Here is a 22,518-nt window from a genome sequence, read left to right on the forward strand (position 1 = left end):
CGTGCATTTACAACTTGTCAGATATGGGATTTGGTCCTGTACATCTTGCCAGAAGGACAAATATATGATTTGGTCCTGTACATCTTGCCAGAAGGACAAATATATGATTTGGTCCTGTACATCTTGCCAGAAGGACAAATATATGATTTGGTCCTGTACATCTTGCCAGAAGAACGCTTCAGCAGACAGCAAATAAAGAGCCATAACAAATAGTAGTAAGAGTATAAAATATGCGCCGATGTGTGCGGACGTAACTGTATGCACATAATTTCACATTTATTTAATAGGCGATATTATTCCCTAAATACAGACAGTACAGGTTGTATACGACCTTGCCCTGCGCGTTATGTGGACATCTTGTTGTTAAAATAGTTAAGTATTCTTAATGCTTAAAAATGTGTTCAAAATGCTTATTAATATATATTTAATCTACTCGGCTCGACGCAATGATGATGTAGATCTGAGCCGGTTTGCCAGCAAAGCTGATTTAACCTAATTTACCAGCCCGGTTGATCAAGGCGAGTTTGTTAATTTTGAATATCGGATTGGAAGACTCCCAACATCGAATGTAAATATTCAAGATGTTAATGTGAACCCGCAGAGAGCTGTAGCAAAATGACTTGCTAAGATCACAGAGAACTAGGGAATCGGATATGTCGGCTACTTCTGTCAAGGACAGCGTCGATACTGCCAGTGTAAAGATGAAACAATACCTTGATGGGAAGATAGCACAGGTGTCCTCAACATTACATGTAGTAACCAAAGGAGTCGAATTCAAGGAATATCAATTAGCAAAACTGGCATCGACTTTAGCAAATGATCGACCTTTCTTCGAATATCCTGAAAATAGATTTGATAGGCCTGAACGTAAGATCTGATAGGTACGCGAGTTCGGATCATACTAGTTTATCATAACCGGAACTAAAGTTGGGTGGGCTAGTATGTCAGCGCTGGTAAACAATCAGCAACGTCCTGGCTTTGTTGCCAATTAATAAAACGGGTAATGTTGCAGATTTGTTTACGTATACGATATCAACATCATTCAGATGGAAATAATCAATTTTTATTCGGAAGCATACTTAACCGTCTTTATGGATAAGATTAAATTTATCACTGCATATAAGTGATGTGTTCTGATTAGGCCAGCTTGGAGTTCCAACATAAGCTGGTTTAAACGCCAAACAAAATGATGCACCGCCGCCAGGCGTTAAATCAGGCAAAGACTGTTTCAACAACGACGAAGTTATATTCACGCAAAATACACCCAGGTTACATTTCGCAGGGAATAAGTTAAACCAACATTGATTCAAGCCATGAAGAGAAAGATCTTCTTCTGTTACGTGTTTAAGCTCAAATAAATAGTAATAAATTAACGATTGAAAACAACAAGCTTTGAAAAATGTAGCAAATAATTTACTTTCCTGGAAAATTACTGTAAAAATGAAAAAAATAAGAACTTACGGTTCTAAAAATCAAATACAAAAATAATCCAAGAACAATCCATGAATTAAATTGCAAAAGTTCTAGTAATGAAATGTTCTAATTAATTCAAGTTCGAGTCCGGACGAAAACTGCAAGGTGGAAGGCAATTACGTATACTGTATCCTTTGTGGTGTTGTAAGGTCTACAGTTCATGTTATCCACAAACAATAATCCGATGTTTGAATTATTAAAATGTCTTTGGCCACGAATTCTGTACGAGCACCCATATATTTCCAGGAATAAAAATTATCCTTTAGAATCCAAATAATTCGAATAAAACTTAATTCTAACTCCAACTGACACAACGGTCCAGTGTAAAGTAAAAGCCCAGACTGAAAAAATCTCTGTAAACAATGTTTATACAGTAACTCGAAAAGCAAAACAAATTCCCGGGTGAGGGTCAACTTTCCAGAACCTACGAGAAGTATTTACGTATAAAAGAACGTAGTCCCAATATGACCTTGACCAAAACCAATAATTTTACTCTGAGAATATGATTTTTTTAAAAAGTTGTTTACATGTCTCGTGATTTCTGAAATCATGGTTGGGAACTAGGTCAGTTTTAGATGTTTACAACTGAGGTGTCAAGGTCGAACTATTTCATGGGAAAGTATCGAGTTCTTAGTAAACAAAACAACATTATTTTGACATGTAATGAAATTAAAAATGAAAAGATTTTAAACTTACAACAATTAAATTAAATCAAACAGAAATTAAAACAAATATACATAATAATCTCGACGGTTATATAATAAGGACGCGCTTCTCCACCTAACAGTTTATGGACTGAAACGATCGTTAGAGGCAAAACATAGTGACGTATCGGTGTGTTTCAAAATTATTTAATATTTGTTACGCTTGCTAAAGCTCCATAGCTCTGTGAAAATTTATTAGCGATGGCGGGTAATTGATTCTATTCATCATGTATTTGCTTAGTGTCTTGTCAGATCACTTGTGAACTAGAATGTTTAAGTGCGAAGTGAATACTGTAAATGTATCGTCCTTTCTCGAATGTAATGTGACGAGATGCCCACCCACGGAATATATATTACCTTACCTTAGGGTATCGTGATATCTGTCGTACATGTACAATTCGTCATTAAACCTCAAAACGAGGCAATAGTTGTTTCATTATACTGAAAACAACAAGAAATTACCTTAGTGTAAAAAGGCTGAGTGTAAGTATTTTATTCTGAGTATTGAAATACCCTTTTAAACTAATTGCTATTAACCACTCCGGTGGCCTGAGTGGTTAGAGCGTACGCGGGATCGAACACCGGCCGAGTCATACCAAAGACATATAAATGTGTTACTTAGTGTTATGATTGGACGGTCTGGTGTCAGGATAAAGTGACTGGGTGGGACATGATGCTATATGTCTGTGGCATGAAGCCATAGTGTTATAGATCACTAACAGCTACACCTTAGACATAACAGCAATATAACTAATTTTGTTTTAAAGCTAATCAAAATAAAAATCACACACACACACACACTGACACACACACACACACATAAACACACACACACACACACACACACACACACACACACACACACACATTCACACTGTGTTATCTGAGCAACAACCCATGGTAATATATCAGTATACTTCTTCCTGGGAAATTATATATATATATATGTACGCTGTATCAATGATACACCACGAAATGTATACATTTTTCCTTTTGTTGAAACATTTATATATCTCTTTGTATATTATTGATACAGCGTACATACTATACATATATTTTAGTTATATCACACGCAAATACACATATTTGCCGTTTGAACGGAGTTGACATTGTCTACAGGCAACTGTATATCGACCAATTGAATTAACTACTAGAGTGAATGAACTCATCACATCCCTGCCGAGTGTGTCCGCTACAAAATGTAGTTGCCTGTATTTGTATGTGATATATATATAAATATAAATATATATATATATATATATATATATATATATATATATATATATATATATATATATATATATATATATATATATATATATATATATATATATATATATATATGAACCTTGACCTACACTAGAGTCTACCGTAAACAAGGCAAAAGGAAAACAAAACAACGAAAGAAAATCAGTGGTTGATGCAGTTGTAGTTACAGAAGACAAGCTATACAAAACTGTCTTACAATAACAAAAAAATGACTTAAATATTTTGAAAGCAAATGATGATTTGAAATATATAGAAGGTACTTTTCATCCCGTTAACCATGATATTCTGTTGAATGACGACCAATAAAGCGTATTAAACAATAAATCAGACATTTGAACGAATTGTTATAATATGACAAATACAATTTTACATTTACTGTAATTGATGAACCTATTAGCGTTTTCTTCTACAGAAGACTAAAAAACAGAATGTGAAGAACACGTGCGATGACCTAGGTAAACAAACACGATGCGATTGAAAATGCAATGCACTCTTGAGAAATTAAAACTCCAATGTACGCTAATTATTTGTTGCGAATAAATCCCATATTCTTGGTTATGATAAAGTACATAAAGCAAAAAAAGTCATATGTGCACTGGAAATGAAAACAAAAATCTACAACATAAAGATGACGAATCCTTTCAAAATCTTTAGTAACGCATACTATCACAGTTCCGTTATACATTATTGCCTCTTCTATCCATTCTCAATTGTCTCTGAGTTAGCATGACGTTCCTAATTAGCGCTTCGCGATGAATCGTATTAGAAATAGCACTGTGTAAACTCTGTATTGCTGCAAGCGTAGCTCTGTCCCTCTCAACGGGTGTTTTCCAGGCATTTTGAAGATTCTTATTTAGTTGGTGGGAATCGCTTAATCTTTTCAGAAGGGAAAGCCTTTGATAGAATTCTTGTACTTGAGGTGAAGCGAGTGCCATCATTGACTGCACCTCCATTCTGATGCCATGGGGTTGGTGCCTGCCCAGCGCCTCTCCTTTAACTGAATTCGCCATATGAATTTGATTTAATGGAGATACGTGTGCGTTATTGTTCGAAATCCCTGGTAGCAGTTGATTTCTACCCATGGGCTGTCCTTGCCGGCCAGAATTTGGCATTGTGTTGGTTGACTGAGTCTTGTTTAGAATTGATGTTTGCATATGTGAGTGATTGGCCTTGCTGTCTGGTCTAGTAGTAGTTGATATTCTTTGCTCCGGAAGTAAAGTTACATGCGCCTTGGTGAAGTCTTCACTTTTATTTATAGTTATATCATTTTGTGGTATGATTAGACGAGAATCAGTCTGTCGCGAATCAATGGTGGCTTTATGATGCAGCACAATGTTGTTGCTAAGTTGTTCTAGAGCTCCACCCCCTATCATGTCTGGTGCTGTATTATTAGGTGCAATACCATTAAATTCTTGGTTCATGATTTGAATATTCTCTACATCCTGTTTCTGATCAGCAATGCTAGGAGTCTGATTAGAGATTGGTAAACTACCGATGCTTTTAAAGTGGGTATTAACAATAGTACCATGACTGCTAATGCTAATATCAGCACAGTTTATGAATGTCTCTTGCATGCCGCAGCCTAGACAGCTCTTTCCATCTGGATTGTTTCCCCATCTGTTACCTGAAATAATAGACTTTTCGTTATTATTGACACAACAAAATTGCCCCCCCCCCCCCGTTTTTTAAGGAAACATGCCTGCATTAAAAATGACCACTTGTTTCAGAAAAGTTCGATTGACTAGATTACTACTTAATCCATCTTTAGTATATCTTTCCTATGCATTTGTTTTGATAATTCCTTCATAAGTATAAGGAAGCAATGAACAGCGGCAAGTCTCGTCACATACATATGCATAGTGCACCTCCAGACCATAACATAAAAAGAAACAGAAATGGAGGAGTGGGAAGAAACATAAAGATGTCAGTTTTTTTTTTTTGTTTTTTTTTTTTTTGTTTTTTTTTTGTGGCGACTAGAGTTGTTTGCTTAAATTTCCTAAACTCACTAATATGTGATCTTCATTCTTGGGTCCAACCATTAGAAAAAAGGGATAATATTTTTCTGTGACATTCTCATTTGTCCTACTTAAGTGTGAGTCAAGGACAGATTCATATAAACTTTAAGGATTTGTTAGCTTTTTCTTGTATTTTCAAAAGTCTTTTACAAATCCTCATCAAACTTGGCCTGAATAATTATGAAGTTGCAGAACGCTCACTTTTCCCTATAGCCATAAAGTAAAGATCATAGTTACTGAAAAATTGACCTTCGGGTCAAGATCACAATGATAAAATAAAATTTTAATTTCTACCGGAATATTACTTCACCTACCGGTTTTGTAAGTCCATTGCAGTACACATCTTTCACAGCGTACGTCAGGAGGAATGGACACCTTTAAAGGATGGACGACTTCTTCACCAGGTGGATAGAACTTCATGGGATCCCCTTGTTGTATCCCTTCCTCTATTACCAATGGATATCTGTCGAGACATTCTTGAGTTACCTCAGCTTCATCATTTGGACACAATTTGAACTCAAAATACCCACGATGATGCGCAGTGATCTCGACCTTGACGTCTATGCTAGTAGTGCCTTCTGGGTATGACCTTGCTATGATTCCGAGGTCATATTTTCCACCGCGTTCATTTTCGTGTGGACCCTGGAGAGGATCACCACAAACTCCACAGCGTCCATTATTATTTACAAATTTCTGTAAAATGACAGTATATATTCATTACTATTTATTGTTATTTTTGACTGCACGTTTATGTACAAACAACTAGTACTTGCTATTCTTGAGTTTGACTTGGTGAGAAACATTGATCTAGACGCTAAATGCTCACAAATTAATAATCCTATTTTTCAGAAAATATAAGCTCATAGTAACTAAAAGCATATAGCTTGTCAAACTCGTGTACAAAGTCTGTTCACCTGAAAGCAAAATGAAGTTTTAGTGAAGCAAAACTTTCATCAACTGTGGTCAAGTTCAGGGAAACAATGAATTTCCCGATTTGGAAACGAATTAAGTTTTGCTTTAGATGGACACACATTTATTAGTCACCGGTACTCTGAGAATTTGTGAAGGTCTTCATTTTAAACTCATTGGATAAATAAATAGTTCAGAACAATTATCTACATATAAGCATGTCGGAGATTCAGACTAATATCTATATCATTAATGTAGACAAAGAATAGAAACAGGATTTGATTGCCCTACATTTAAAGTATGTTGTCATCTATAATTCACTTGTTATGTATATTTAATATAATTATTTGTCTATTAGTTTTAAATATTTTATTTCATTACCTGTTAGTGTAATTTAATATTGTTTGCTGAATTTGACCGTGTTCGAAATTGATATCGTTTCTGCTTGACCTGTTTGACTTTAATTTTTTAAAATTTCATTTATGTAAGCAACTAAAAATAGCTTCATTATTCTCTATGCGTATGAGCTTATTAGCAGGATTATTATTCAGGTAAACAAGAAGGCGCAAATGTGTTGATCATGGTCAGGGTTTTGGAGATTCCTAAGTGAAATTTGTAAACTATTGTGTTGTAAATATTCAAGGCTCATTAGATCATTCTAGAAGGTTATTTTTCATTCTGCAATTAGTTTTAGAAAATTTTAATTATGACCTTCGACTGAGGATTTTACCAGTCCTGCTTTAACATTTATCACTTTCAGTTGTATTATGTTGTAACCAGTTTGGGCTGAATTTTATTTTCTTCAAATTATTGAATTCAAGTGATTATTTTCTCTGGAAATACAAATGTGCTCTGATAAAATGTTTGGATAGAGACATTCATTGGAATTTGCACTGAATTCAAATCTGGAAAAAATATTTCTGTGATTCAACAAGAGGCTGTTGACACATCATTACTTTGTATGCTATAACAGACATGGCATCGCCCTGAATTCTGGATCTCTTCAAAATTTGAAATGACTTTTATTCAGGACTTTTTATTACTAGGACTTGTGTTTTTAATTCTTGGATTATTTTTGGATTTAATTCTCAATACCATAAGTTCTTTTTATCTTATTTTTCTCTTTGTATTCTATGAAGAAAAAAAAATATTTGTAAAACTTTACAAAGCTTGTTGTCTTCACTCTCTTCTATTACTTATTTTAAGAACATAGACCTGTGACAGATTCACCTCCAATATTTTTTGCCATATTTAAACCAAGTCAATAAGTTTCACTGAATTGCTTAATTTCTTCATTTCTGGAACAAGCTCATGTGCCATACTCCATCACATATCACAGCAGATTGTGCTTATTTTATTGTGTATGATGCGAGTGGTAAATATCAATGAGATTTCCATGAATACCACCAGTTTAATATGCTGAGAGAAGTTATAGATGCACTATATTAGTCATTCAAATACTTTAATAACGTTACTGAGCAGTGATATAGGTCTGTAATTTTAAGGAGTCTATTTTCACCCTCTCCAGAAAATAGTAACACGTTTGCATCTACTACTTTTATTTAGTGTCGAATTACACTCTATTCAATTTCCAGCATAGCGGATATTCCGGAAATTGAATCGAGTATAATTAGACGCTAAAAATGTAACGTCCGTTTGCTATTGAAAAGTCGGACATTTTCTACTGATAGTGTCGGCACCAGAAGATTCGTTATTCTGAAGTGATGATACAATGCTGACTTCCGTGGATTTATCTGTTACTGCATTTCTATCGGAAAATATGAACCGTTTTCTCGAATGGATATACTGCACGACCTTGGGTGTGCAGTATACACATCCGAAAAAACGAGTTCGTATAGTCCCATACGAATGCAGTTACCTTTTTATTATATGCTCATTTTCTTATTTTACCTAAGATTTAATTATCTAAACCAATATACTCTAAAATAAAGAAAGTAACTGAATGAACTGCGCATATAAATCCGCCCAGATAAATTTGAACTTAGTTGCCTGATAGACATCACTTTTTAAAGAAAATGGCTTTTAGGTCTACTTAAAATTGAAATTTAGAATCATTATCGTAAAATACTGTACTATTCTGGCACTGTCAAGTTAACGGAGAAAACAATGAGCACATAATAATTAAAGGATACCCAATACCAGGGGTGAAGTGTTCGAACTTTCGAATCAGAGTTGTCTAAGTAGAAGGTGATACTAATATGATCAGGTGACCAATGTCCCAGTTCAGCAGCTGTAAACCTACTATAGTCTTCCTAAGATCAATTATAATTCCTATATGCGGTAAGCATACTATAGGCTGCCTCCAATCCATTATAAATCACACAACACCTCCCATCTTGCAAAATTACAATCTAGCTGAGAATTATATAATCATTTCATACCTTACAAATTTCAAACAAACCTTGTTCCGTTCTTTTAATCTGGAAAAAAAGTAGTCAACGACACATCAGCTAGTGCAATGCTTAACATTGCAGTTTATAATCGCATACTTTTTAATTCCAAGCACCGTCAGTGATGGGACACAGCTAAATAGGCAAACAAAAATCAGTTGGTACATTCGACGTGCAATATTCGTTTAAAGTGTATGTCAACGTGGTCATGTTAGCACACTTACTCGAACTAAATTAAATATTCATTGCCGTTGTAAATTTTAACACTTATACAGTTTAACCAAAGTCCGGTTTTCTTACGTACTGCAAGCGTGTATTTATTGATATGTAGTCGTGGTGTTTGTAGTGGCAACAGTATCAGCAGTGACTGCAGAAGTAGTAGCAGTAACAAAATATCAGTATCAGCACTTGTAGTAGTAGGAGCGCCTGTGGTATTGGCGATGATAGTAGTATGACCGGATAAAGGCTTTAAAAGCCCGGATCACTTAAGATGGGGACGGGGAGCTTATTGATGTACAAATAAACCATAAAGGTATTTTTTAAATTATCCTTAATATGTGTATCATTAGTATATATATATATATATATATATATATATATATATATATATATACATATATATATATATATATATATATATATATATATATATACATATATACATATATATATACATATATATATATACATATATACATATATAGATATATATATATATATATATATATATATATATATATATATATATATATATATATATATATATATATATATATATATATATATATATATATATATATATATATATATATATATATATATATATATATATATATATATATATTAGGCGAAGCATTCGAAGGCCTAGACCTATATATGTTTTTTTAAACACATGTAATTTCATCGGAGGGCCCGGGTCACGTGTTCACTTTACCTAACTCCCCTGTTAGTCCTGTCATGAGTAGTAGTAAACAAAGAGCAATAGTAGTAGTGTGAATTGACATTTTTGTAAAAGACAATGAATTACCTGGAATCCTCCACAATATAGTTCCTTGTAATTATAATTAATCGGTGAATCAAAACCATATTTCCATAAGACTGACCGCATTGGAGGTTCTATTAACGCCCCGTGTCCAGATGTCTCCTGTATAATAATCAGATGTAAGATCGCCAGTGGTACCAATGTTGAAGACACCATGGTAGACAAAATCTGTAACGATTTCAAGATCCAGTGATACCAATCACCTTGTCCAAATTTGTAAAATGTATATTCCAAAATCTAGTGATACCAATCACCTTGTCCATGAAATCAATCCAAAGGTAGATACTGAAATGTCAGTTTGAATTTTAAAAAAATCTTGGAACTGCAGTTGTCATCTATTCAGTCATACACAAAGCATTAGCAAGCAGTTCATTTAGTCTACTAAATATACTATCTTGATGACTGGCTTTTTGCAAATACTTTATTTTGATAGATGTTGTGTTTTTCTTCTTCAATATAGGCCATCTATACACCTAAAAACGCTTATTTGTTCGTCTTCAATCTAGTAAATTCATAACAAAAAAACCCATGATGAATCGGTATCTCCGTTAGATGTCACATCAAGACAAGACTCATGCAAGAAACATCTCAACCCTGTCAAAAACCTGAACTACTAGGTGCCCAGAAGCAACAAAGCAACAGCACACATTAAGAGCCAACTGAAGAAAAATACATTGTTATACGTCAAAATTATCGATGCGTATAAGGAAGATGTGTCATCAAACGGTTTACACCAATACTTCCTTCAATATAATTAACATTGCTTCTCTTGTAGATAGCATGCGCTCATGAATATACATACAGGATAATGTGACTGGGTGGGACATGATGCTATATATCTGCGACATGATGTCCGGTGATAGACATCACTTTAAACTGCCACAATGCAGACATCGTAGCGATATGACTCAATTTTTTTAAGGCTATGTTAACATTCTAACACACACACACACACACACACACACATCTCCTTTACCATTACACGTGTTTCAATCGATCGCAATGTGCGGAGGCAAAAATGAGACGTAAGATTTTTTTATTTTTAACCATGACCCCTTCTCATCATGGAAGCATTACATTGATAAAACTTGTTTACGAATTTCAACGGTTATTTTCTACTTGTTTAGATTGTCTTGTTTGTTAGTGTCTTATGTTTTAGTTTTTATTCGATTTGTAATGTCTTTGAGTTACAAGTATGTTGATTGCACGGACTATTTATAACATATTTTACCTTGACGAAATGTCAGTGAGTACTAGGTGTTTACCCCGGATCATGATCTTGTTTATATAACCCCAGGTTATCTGTGATTATCTCCACCATCGACATTTTTGTTGCTGTTGTTTTGTTGTTGTTGTTTGTTTTGCAATTTATATGTTTGTTAAGGTTAGCTAAATTATGTCTTACGTTGTATATATGTGTTGTTGTGTTCAATTAATATTAAGTTAATAGACTTATCTAAATATGACTCACTAGTTGTAGAGTGAAAAGATTACAAGTTTCAGTATCATGTTTCCAGTTCACAATAAATGGCACTTTTAAAGCTACGTCTTCCATAGGCCATCGCCACTACGTCATGATAGAAAATTAAACTGGATAAAGATTATCGTCGATTAACAGTGAAGCCTAACACCAAGTAAATATTTAAATTTAAATTGACTTTTTATTAGCGAAGTCTAACATCAAGCAAACAGTCAAATTTAAATTGACTTTTTGTGAATTGCTTACTTATTGAATTTATTTTACTTACTTGACGTGAAAAGTAAAGGATAATATTAAGTTTATACTGAAGTTGTATGTTTTTTTATTGAAAAAAAACGTATTTTATCATGAGGATTATATATCTGTAGTAACAATTTACTACGAAAAATAGAATTGCATCGCAATTTGATTGAATGTTTCTTTTTTTATGGTTGTTTTATATATTGCTACAGCTGTGTGTACCCTACCCATGATCCCTCAAAATAAATTCCAACACCACCGTTGTTACCGTTGTTACCGAATTCAGTGTCTGTCGAGATTTACTTTAGGCATACATTCTTCATATTGCCGCTACTCCATTCTCGTTCATTTTCTCTTAATTATCATGTTAGAGACTCTGTCGTCGTCATTTTGAATCATTTCCTATCCTGTATTTTGGAGATCGTTCACCCCTCTTCTTTTATTTTGCTTTGATGCTGATGTTTAGATATTCTGCCACGCGGCCTTTGAATCATTGCTGCTTTTATTTTCTCCAGGAAGTACTTTTTGAGAACTGCTTGCATCCTCAATTTGAAATACTCTTTCCACTTTTGTCGTTTGAGGTTCTTTTAAAAGTCAGCATTTAAAACTGTTCTACTTCTTCATTTTCTTTAATGTGCATGTTAAAATCACTGATATGATCCATTTGGATTGCTATGTCTCCTTTTTTCACGTTCTTATTAGAGTCACCCGCATTCTCCACTTGAGTCAAATGCCTGCAAATTCTTTTTAGAATCACCGTTTGAATCACTTCCATTTATTTATTTTTCTTGAACGATTTTGTTTATTGCATTTAATCTGATGTTCCTTTTGGTTATCCTCCATTTAAAGCACTCCTTTCATTTTTCTGTGAAGTTTTTATTTTTAAAAATCGATTCTGGAATCTATATTAAATAAGCCTATACTTTCTTTTGAAGATAATTTCTGGTTATTATCAGTTTGGGACTTTTATTTCTTCTTTGGCTTTAAACAAAATGATTTCTGATTTTTTTAATAAAACAAACTCTTAAGATAATGTTATCATTGTAAACTCGATACTTTATAATATCTATTATAAGAAATCTAATTTCAATTGATTTCCATACATCTATGGATGAATAAGTATAGTTATTCATCAATAGAAAATTCACATCAGGTATCTGATACTCAAGATATAACAACACACTTTCAAGCATGCGATGAGATCGCAAACGACCACATTATGCTCAGCATATTTCCCTAGATGATAGGTATCTTTTATCTTGTGATCAACATGCAAAATAACAGTTATCAAAGAAATGTTACGTGTTCATGCTTAATCAGCGACTACACTGAGTGGAACATAAATCTAGACCCTTTCATCGTTTTACGTTACAAAGTAGTCTCCCTTGTTTATGGGTACATATTGACGTACAAAGTGTAAATAGCGTCCGGAGCGACGATGATATCCCAAAGGAGTTTTGGCATTCCAAGACCTCTGGGGCCCGGGGCAACAGCCCCGTATACACCACCCTCACCGGCTAGTACGCTGCTGGGTACACACGATAACGCTTCACGGTCCGTTCTCATTCTCTTATCTGACGTAATAATAGGCTTGATATTGTATCAGCCTTTTCCTATCTTAAAGACAGCTGGTATCTAATTTAAACATAATTGCTGATGTGCAGATGATTTCTAAATAACTTTATATATATATATATATATATATATATATATATATATATATATATATATATATATATATATATATATATATATATATATATATATATATATATATATATATATATATATATATATATATATATATATATATATATATATATGGATACAATACATTTGGCAGTGATACTAACACATGATGTTTAAGCTGTTTTGCTAAGGGGAAAGGACGAAAAATTAATGCATCCCTGAAAGTATGTTGATAAATGAATTACCGTTTGGAACAACATCAAAATTCGGCTCTATGCCTTTTTGTGTACTGACAAGGGCTGGTTTAGACTTATGTAATGCGACATCTATCTTGTTCTTTACAACAATACAAGCACCTGTTTCATTTACATAAGTTTTCGTTTATAAAGCTTCGCCCCTTCCTCGATCTGGCACAACGAACGCTGCTTATCCAATAGAATTTGTGTTGTGTTCACATTCCCAAAAGTACGTATTTATTAAGTGAAGCAATGATGGATATTTGATATTTTCTGTAATAAAAGACTATGTTTCTAAGTTTCCTTGATAATCTGCAGTAATGTTTAAGACATCAGTATTACCATTTCCTCAAACCAACACAATTTAACATACTTCTGAATGACTCCAGTTAATGTGTCATTTATATTAAGATGGGTACCGCGAACAATTTTGTACAAAGTATTTCTGAAAAACCGATACGTACCACGGTATATCGCAATTATATTATGGACCAACAATTCAATGTTTTGGAGCACGGCCCTGACACTTTTTGTTTAATTGTTCAATAATTGTAAATATATTTTGCTCTGATGTATAGCAAAATAACACTTGAATATATCCATGGTCTTGTTTGGAAAAATATTAATTATCTTGAGATAAAAGTAAAGAAAATATTTCAGCTTAAAACAGAACCATGGACCCATCCCTGCCCTGAAAATTAAGTGGCCAACACATTATAACAGATGAATGTGCTATGTGTATTTTAACTGTTGTATAAGTTTAAATCTAAAATATGTAACGAAAGTTGGATGATTAAGTTTACACTAAGATGATACTGTTAAAGACATTCGAGAGACTATTGATAAAGATCGAATGTGTGCCAACAATTTACTAGATTCACTATTGGGATAATAGAGAGGAAGCACTAAACATAAAACACTTACTCAAAAAACGAGAAAATGTTTAGCGGACTTGAGAAACATACGTGAAGTTCTGACAGGAAACAAGTGCTCTCTTAAATATCGTAGGTTAATCGCAGACTAAGAAAAGAATACATATACCTAACACCTTCACTGATACAAGTAAATAACTATGACATGGCATTGTTTGTTTGTTGTTTTTTATATTCGATTTACACACTCACAGCCCCGCCCGCCCCCCCCCCCCCCCGCCGAAAGTTGGATTTGGCTCGAATATGTTTCACAACATTCCAACGAGACACGTGTCAAACAGGCAATTAGAGGACCATTAATATACGGACAAAACTGCATATGAGTAGTATGTGGGGTCGAACGAGACACAAGGGGGACTACCATACAAAAATGTGACTATTGAAAATAAGGACAAGGAAATTTATCGGGACAAAATAAATGTATGGGGATAAGGTTAATTTAACATTGTGGGACTGTATAAGGACAATCGGAATTTAACATGGTGGGGATATGTAGGGAAAATGGAAATTTAACATAGTGGGTAGTATACGGACAATGAGAATTTAACATGGGTGACGTCATGGGACTTTATAGGGACAAAATGGGTTTGATAGGGACAAACAAAATATAGACATACACATACATACAAAAACACACAAATACACAAACACATACCTATATAACATAAAGACAAAACTGTCGGGCAAAGATTAGATATCTTTTTGAGGCAATGGAATGACCCTGAAAAGGGCCGTTGGGTTCTTTTTCTTTCATTTCAGCACTTTCTTCCACCAATTTCTCAGCTTGTCTATTATTCCTGTCAGCCCATTTACCTATGATGTCCAGACTAGTCTGGAAATCGCTGATGACTGTGTCGATTTTTGGTTTGCATATTCTCCAAATTATACTGTCATCAGCAAGCTGTGTTAGATACTTTTTGGGTTGGTGATATTTTTACCTAAATCGTTGCTCATACTATGAATAAGGTTGGGATTACGACACTTCCTTGTAAGGTGCCATTATCAAAGATGTAAATATCAGAATATTGATCTCCAATTCTAGCTTTAATTTGTCTCTCTGTTAAGAAACTGGATATTAACTTATGCATTCGACCTGTTATGCCATATTTGTTAAGTGTTGCTATGAGTCCTTTAGTCCAGACTAGAACAAATGCTTTTTCCAGTTTCAAGAATATTGCTATTAGGTGTACTATTAGGTGTCTAACATATTCTAGCACATTTTCTTTTTCAGTTGAAGACTAACTTCATGTTAGCTTCTAATCTAACTAGTTGGTCCAAGGTTTACCTTTTTTGTCTCGAACCACATTGATTTGGAGTGATTAAGTTATGACTTTCTAGGTGTTAAGTTATGACTTTATGGTGTAAAGTTATGACTTTCTAGGTGTTAAGTTATGACTTTCGAGGTGTTATTTCAATCTGATATTGAACATAATTTCAATAATTTGTCATATATTATTTGTTAATAGGGATTGAAGTTTCCGGGATCTATTCCTGGTTTTGGGATTGTAATTACTATGGCTTGCTTCGATTTATTATGTATTTTACTTGTTAACCAAATTAGATTAATCATGTCTGATATGATATATCCCATGTTTTCAGGGAAATTTTTATTTATCTCGTATCTCAATAGGTCTTTCTTCACTACTTAATGCTTTTCTCGATTCATATATTGTGGAGTGGTCACTTAGTGGTGACATGTTACCATTGCTTACTTGATCAGTCAACAAATCGGGTTTTAGATTTTCTAAGCTATTCTTTTCTTTTGAAATTCACTATTGTGGTTGCTATTGTTACTTAGCCCAGCGAAGTGCCTGGCTTTTTAGTTTGCCAATTCTTTATAAGCATTTTCCCCGGTAGTTTTGGTAACTGTTTCGGTTTTTTATTCTTTTAATCTTGTCCTATACCTGTTTTGCATTGCTTTTATTATCAATGGACGCCATGGAATGACCTCTTTGGCCTATGTTTCTGTTTTTTTTTTGTTTTGTTTTTTTGTATTTTAAACAATTTGATGAGTGTTTAGTATATTTGAATCTATTTAATGCTTTCTTTCTTCTTTAATCGCTATTGCACATTCATTTGTCCACCAGGGCATTGTCATTTCCTAAATATAGGTTTAGTTTGGAGGATGCTCCTGTTAACAAAATTGTTAATTGCTTCTATGATATTTTCATAGCATTAATCTGGATTTTGATGTTATAAATCATCTATATTTAAGTTGATGAGTAATGTTTTGAATTCTTCCTAATCCGCCTTATCAAACTGTCATATTGATTTGTAACTCTGTTGTATTTTGATTGTTGTTGTTGTTGTGGGGTTTAACGCCATTTTTCAGCACACGATAGGCTATACATGGCGGCCAGTATTAATGGTGGAGGAAGAACCCGGGAAAACCCCGGAAAGAACCACCGACCCACGAGAAGCTATTGGCAAGCTTTCTCACATACCCACATTGGCTGAATCTTAGACTCGAACCGCCGCAGACAGAGGTGAGATGGCAGTGATCCGTAACGAAGAGCGCTTTAGACCACTCGGCCACTCGGGGCCCCTTGTTGTATTTTGGGAATTGAGGTGTACATGGTAATTATAATTAGAAAGTGATCGCTCCGTAAGGTATTTTCCTGCATAACATTCCAATCTGTAATCGTTACTCTAATTGTCCTATAATTACCTGGCCCAATTGGGAAGTGGTCGCTCCCTAAGGTATCTTTCTGCATAACTTTCCAATCTGTAATTGTCGCTATTTCAGTAGTACAGATAGAGGACAATGGTACCCGTCTTTCCATTTGCATTATCTAATATGATTGGAGTTCCGTATTTGATATTTTTAATTTGTCTATTCTCGTCCATTTTTCTATAACGTGTCCTCAATTATACATGTGGTTTCCTCCCATTGTTTACTATGGGCATTAACGTCGTCATTTATGACTGCATAATTGCATCGGTCTTTAATAATGTTTTGATAGTTTTGAATGAAAATTTGTTTCCACCTGGGTTATGTATATTATATAGCAGGGTCGGCAGACAAAAAATGTCGATTTTAACAGTATTGCTTTCTTACTGATAACACGCGTTCGTTAATTTTGTAATTAATCCGGAACAAAGTGGCACACTCTCTAAACTAGATTGCTGAACCCTGTTATATAGGTTCATTTGTAATACTTTAGTTTCAATATTTATTTATTGTACTTCAATGTAATTATTGTCTACTTCATGTTCGATTCCAATTTCCGTGACGAAAGGATGGAATCGTTCAGATACATAGCAAATCCTTCACCCGTTTTTTCCATTACTCCTATTATAAACGTACACCGTCTTATAACCTGTTATTTTCGGTGTGGTTTTGTGTTCAGTACTTTCGTGTGTTTCTTGTAAGCATATGATGTAGGGCTTGTAAACTGCCGAGATAATGACAGCTATAAGTTCAGGATGATTCTTAATTAAGCCTCGACAATTCCATTCCCAAATTATTGTGTTTTCTATTCTAGTACTTGGTTATTGATTTGTTGTATACCAATTATTAATTCTTTAATATATTTTAGTATTACTATTAAATTTATAGTACCGATTTTGATTTGGGACCATGTTACTATTGCTTATGACTGAGTATGAAGGAGTAGGTTGGATATTTTTGTTTTCTTAACCAGTTACTGTTTGATTTATTGCATTGCTGTTAGTACCTATAGCATTGCTTACTGTATCATCCATTGCACTACTTGCTACTTTTATATGATGATGTATGACCTGTTTACTATGCCTTCTGTTTAATTTGGCCTGATTACTATTGTTTCTGTTCTGATAATTATTTATATTGATAGTCTTCTCTTTCTTCTTTTCTTCATTATTTTTCTTGGCTTGTTTCCGTTCTTTTCCTATTTTCCCTTGGTTGGCGCTGCTTCGTCAGATTTCATTTACGTACTGTTTTACTTCTGTCCATTGTATTTTCTTTAAATGTCCCTTTTTGTGGTTTCCTCTGAAGGGAAGTGCTCGCAACTGGTATTGTTGCCTCGCATTGATCATTTAGCTTTGTTCTTTTTTTACTGTTGTTTTTTCTTCTTGCCTTTCCCTTAGTTTATTGGAGTAATACTTACTTTCGGATGATCTTTGTTCCTTCTATCCGTTTTCCGATATGGTGGGTCCAGTTCCTTTAGCAGCGTTATTAGTTCCTCGTCGTCGTCCTCAACGTGGGGTTTGGAAGGACTCGGTTGTTGACTACAGTGAATCGTCTCTTTTGATGTCTGTTTAGTATCCCGTTTGGCTTTTTCTTTCCCTTCCTCGTTTGAGATGGTTAGGGATTTCCTTTCTTGGTTAACTCCTGTTGATTCTAATGCATATGTAACTGGTCATTGCAGTTAGTCTTGGGCTAGCTTCCTTCTTACTTTTATTTTTCTGATTTTCCTTCGGCGATCTTGCTTGTAACAATTTTGTATTGTCCCCTGTTACAATTTCTGAATAGGTTCTCCTTGTGGGCAATTCTGATTCTGTTTCTCCATGACTCACATTTGTTTCTGGTTTGCTCTCATTGGGTGTTAAAATCTCATGTTGTGTCCTTATTTCCGATATATTTGGCCTCTCTTGGTTGTGATCTATAGAATTGCATTTGTCCTATGGTGTTTATGCCAGTACTGGTAGTTGGTATTCGTTTGTCTCCATTTTAATGTGATTTATAATTGGCTTAGGTCGACGTTTATTTGGTGACCTGTTATCAATTGCTTGTTCCATATTGTCTTGTCTTTTCTAGCGCTAGTCAGTTCATTGTTTCCGACGTTCCTGTTCTCTTGCATTACCCCATTGTTTATAGCCACTTTTTCTAACATGGTTTCGTTTGCACTTGGTTCCATCACCAATGTTATATTGCCTGGTCCTGTTTTCGTTCCTATTTCATATGCATGGACTTTTTGTTATTGTGTCTAGTAATGGGGACCCAAGAATGGAGTATTCTAACGTTTTCATATTCTGTTGCTCTTTAACTTTGGGTGAGTTTTCGGGTACAACTGGTGATAGCACTGTTCGAGGGTGGTGTTGCAACTGGTGAGTGATATGGTATATGGACATAAACAGACAGCGTCCTAGTTATAGTTTCCCTTGCATTTGGGCCGTTGTTAAATTGTCATATAATTACTTGGCCCATTTGGTGCAAGGACTCAAAATCCTGCAAAGAGGTATTTGTAATAATAGAGTTGTCCTGCATTGGGTTGTCAAGGTTAGTTAGAATACTTTGGCTCCTAGTTTTATGTTGTTGACTACAGGTGTTGTCTAGAGTTTTTTTTTATTTTATTGATTTCTCTTTGCTTTGACTTCATGACAACCTGGCTTCTTGTGCCTTGGGAAATTTTTCAAAGATAATTATCCCTAATCAATTATGTCTATTTATTCTAAGAGGGAGCCTCATTATTAAGATTATACAACTTCCGTTGGGCAGAAAATATCAGTGGGTTTTCAACGATTGAATTCCTTGAGGATTCTGTCCAGGTATTTGCTAGCATGTTGCATAACACCTGTTTGAAGTCAATGTTATGTCCAAACAGTGACGTTATGTATTAACTGATTGGTCGAAAATGGTGCCAAATGGGCTGGGTAATATGAATTGAAAATGGTGCAGCAAATAATTGTTGCAAAATAAGAATATGTAGAAAAATATATCCTGAATAGTCTCACAATTAAAGTGTTTGTTGTGAGTGTAGACATTGGGCAATGTAGTAGGAAAATAGAAGTAATTCTAGTAATATTAGGAGACGGATAGAGATCACTAGAAAAGACACAGTTAATTTCCGATGGTTTATCGAGCCAAATTCAAAATAAAAGTCCTTCCTTAATTTGGTTAAGGAAACTTATCTAAAATTTATATTTTGTCTGGGTTCTCCTCGGCTCAACTGGCTGTTGACAGGCTGCTGGTCATCCTCTTCTGCTGGTAGAAATCGCTTGGTGGGCTGCTATAGTTTGGTTTGGAATTGGTGAGCTTATGTCCCTAACGGGCTGAGCTACAACTTTTAGCTCTGAGAGAGCGATGGTAATGCATCTTATGCAGTCAATGTGTTCAATGTGAATCGAATGAAATGAATGCTGAATGGAATGAATGAATGAATGAATGGTAGCCAGACTGACTGACTAACCTTTTATTAAAGTAGCGTTCGCCCATTCAGGCACGTGCGACCTGTTAATTCCAGCACCGCTGGATATTTTATTTACTCGTGCGGGAGAGAGAGAGCCACACTCCCGAGGGCCTAACACGCTGACTGATTCTTCTCAAAGGTTCTTAAACCCTGTAGAAGAGGACATCGAACATTATGGAAATTGTCATCGCTATGCCACCGTGATGGCTCACAATTTTTTGGGATACGAGGGACAGTTTCTCTTGAGATACTATACGGAACAAATTACCGAAAGTTCTAAAGTCACTTTGAACGCAGCCAAAATCATTTTCATGCAAGTGGGACAAGTGCAGTTCAAAGATTCCATGAGTTACTTGGCTATGCTTTTGAGTCGAATGCCTAAAACGTTTGGAATGCCAGAAATGGTCAAAAACTATTGTCCGCACTTTTTCAATACCAAACATAACCAACAAGCTGTCCTGTCACATTTGCCTGATGCATACTAATACGACCCCGACAACATGCACACCAAACAAAGAAAAGGTTTCTACACTTGGTACACACTCACGCCTCGGACCTTTCGACTTTCAGGAACAAATGTTAAAGTATTGTCGCTCCGACGTGGACATTTTACGGCGAAGCTATCCAACATTTAAAGAATTATTTTTGGAACACTTATGGATCGATCTCTTAAAAAATAGCCTGCACCATTGCCAAAGTGTGTTCCTTAGTGTACCGCAAACGATTCATGCCCGAGAAGACCCTACCTGACATCCGTCCTCAAACGAAAGTTTAAAACACTTTTGGTGACAATAGGTAAGAAGGATTAGTTAAGGAGTCATCTGCAAAAAAGCGTGTGTGTGAGAAATTTTAAACTATCTGCTATATCGTTAATATAGACAATGAAGTGGAACAGACCATGTGATATATCTGCATGTGGTTATCTTACATTTGAAAACTCTTTGCCAACGTTGATTATGTAAGTTCTATTAGTTATGTAGTCTTTGAACCAAACCAATTTATTTTACATGTGTTAATTTCAGTAACAACACTCTATGCCACAAACTGCCAACAAATTTTACGACTCTTCGAGGAAATTATGTGCGAAAGTTATTTTTCATTAATGTAATTATAATTGTGCTTATAATCGGGTTAGCAATATCTCATTGTCATAGTTTGTCTACTGGAAACCTAATAACGTACGATCAGCGATTGGACACAATTGACGAAATTGAAGAGATGTGGATTATGTTTCGTCAGTATTAAATATATGCAAGGACGTAAGACGAAGAAGAAGAAGAAGAAGAATATATTGTCTTAAACTAAGTAATAGGAAAGAATGGGAACCAACAAGATTTGTTAAATTCAACAACTGATTAATTTCCCAAAATGCAAAGTGAGAAATGGAAGAAGACGGTATTGCAAAATAAATGCCAAATAATCCTACAATTTCGAAAACAGGTCCTAACGATTCAAGTTCTGAACACACTTTATAATATTCTAGTACAAATCCAACGCTGGCAGTGTTGATGTGCTTGTGCTGATCTGTGTCGTAATGATGTGCCAATAGGCTTTTGTTGATTCACAACTATGCAATCCAGTAAATGTCCTTACTTGAAATTTCATTATAAATCCAAATCTCTATTTCGAAGAATGTTCTGTTAAACACGTTGTATTTCCAGAGCAGAATAAATTAAATTAAATAATTTGAACGAATGCATTCCACCCAAAATGAAATATCGGACACAACAATAATGCGACTGATTCTGTTCATATCTTACAGCGCGAATAAATAATTTTTTAGAAAAGCAAGATTATATCATCCTCTACATTACCTCAGATCAAAAGTAACATTTTCTATATAAAAAACAACCTACTTTGATAATTTCATTCTGGAAAGTTCTAAATGTTGAAAAGATAAAATCATAGTTATAATCAGAAGGTCTGTTTTAAAATTAAAATAGAAAAAGTGGTAAATAACAGGTAGACCCGGCAATTCATCGGGAATTTTCAATGTTTTATTGGAATC

General features: G+C 34.6%; 1 protein-coding gene across 1 annotated transcript; it reads right to left on the bottom strand.

The window, feature by feature from the left end:
• Positions 1–3,582: 3,582 nt before the first annotated feature.
• Positions 3,583–10,185, bottom strand: LOC149794157 (uncharacterized). The gene is made up of 3 exons (XM_089968250.1): positions 9,809–10,185; positions 5,776–6,154; positions 3,583–5,070 (listed from the first exon to the last, which is right to left on the bottom strand). The coding sequence occupies exons 1-3, from the start codon at positions 9,977–9,979 to the stop codon at positions 4,124–4,126; spliced, it is 1,497 nt and encodes a 498-aa protein (XP_089824376.1). The 5' UTR covers positions 9,980–10,185; the 3' UTR covers positions 3,583–4,123.
• Positions 10,186–22,518: the final 12,333 nt, after the last annotated feature.

This window comes from Sinohyriopsis cumingii, chromosome 8 (assembly GCF_028554795.1).
Source record: "Sinohyriopsis cumingii isolate HCF-2022 chromosome 8, ASM2855479v2, whole genome shotgun sequence".
NCBI lineage: Eukaryota > Metazoa > Mollusca > Bivalvia > Unionida > Unionidae > Sinohyriopsis > Sinohyriopsis cumingii.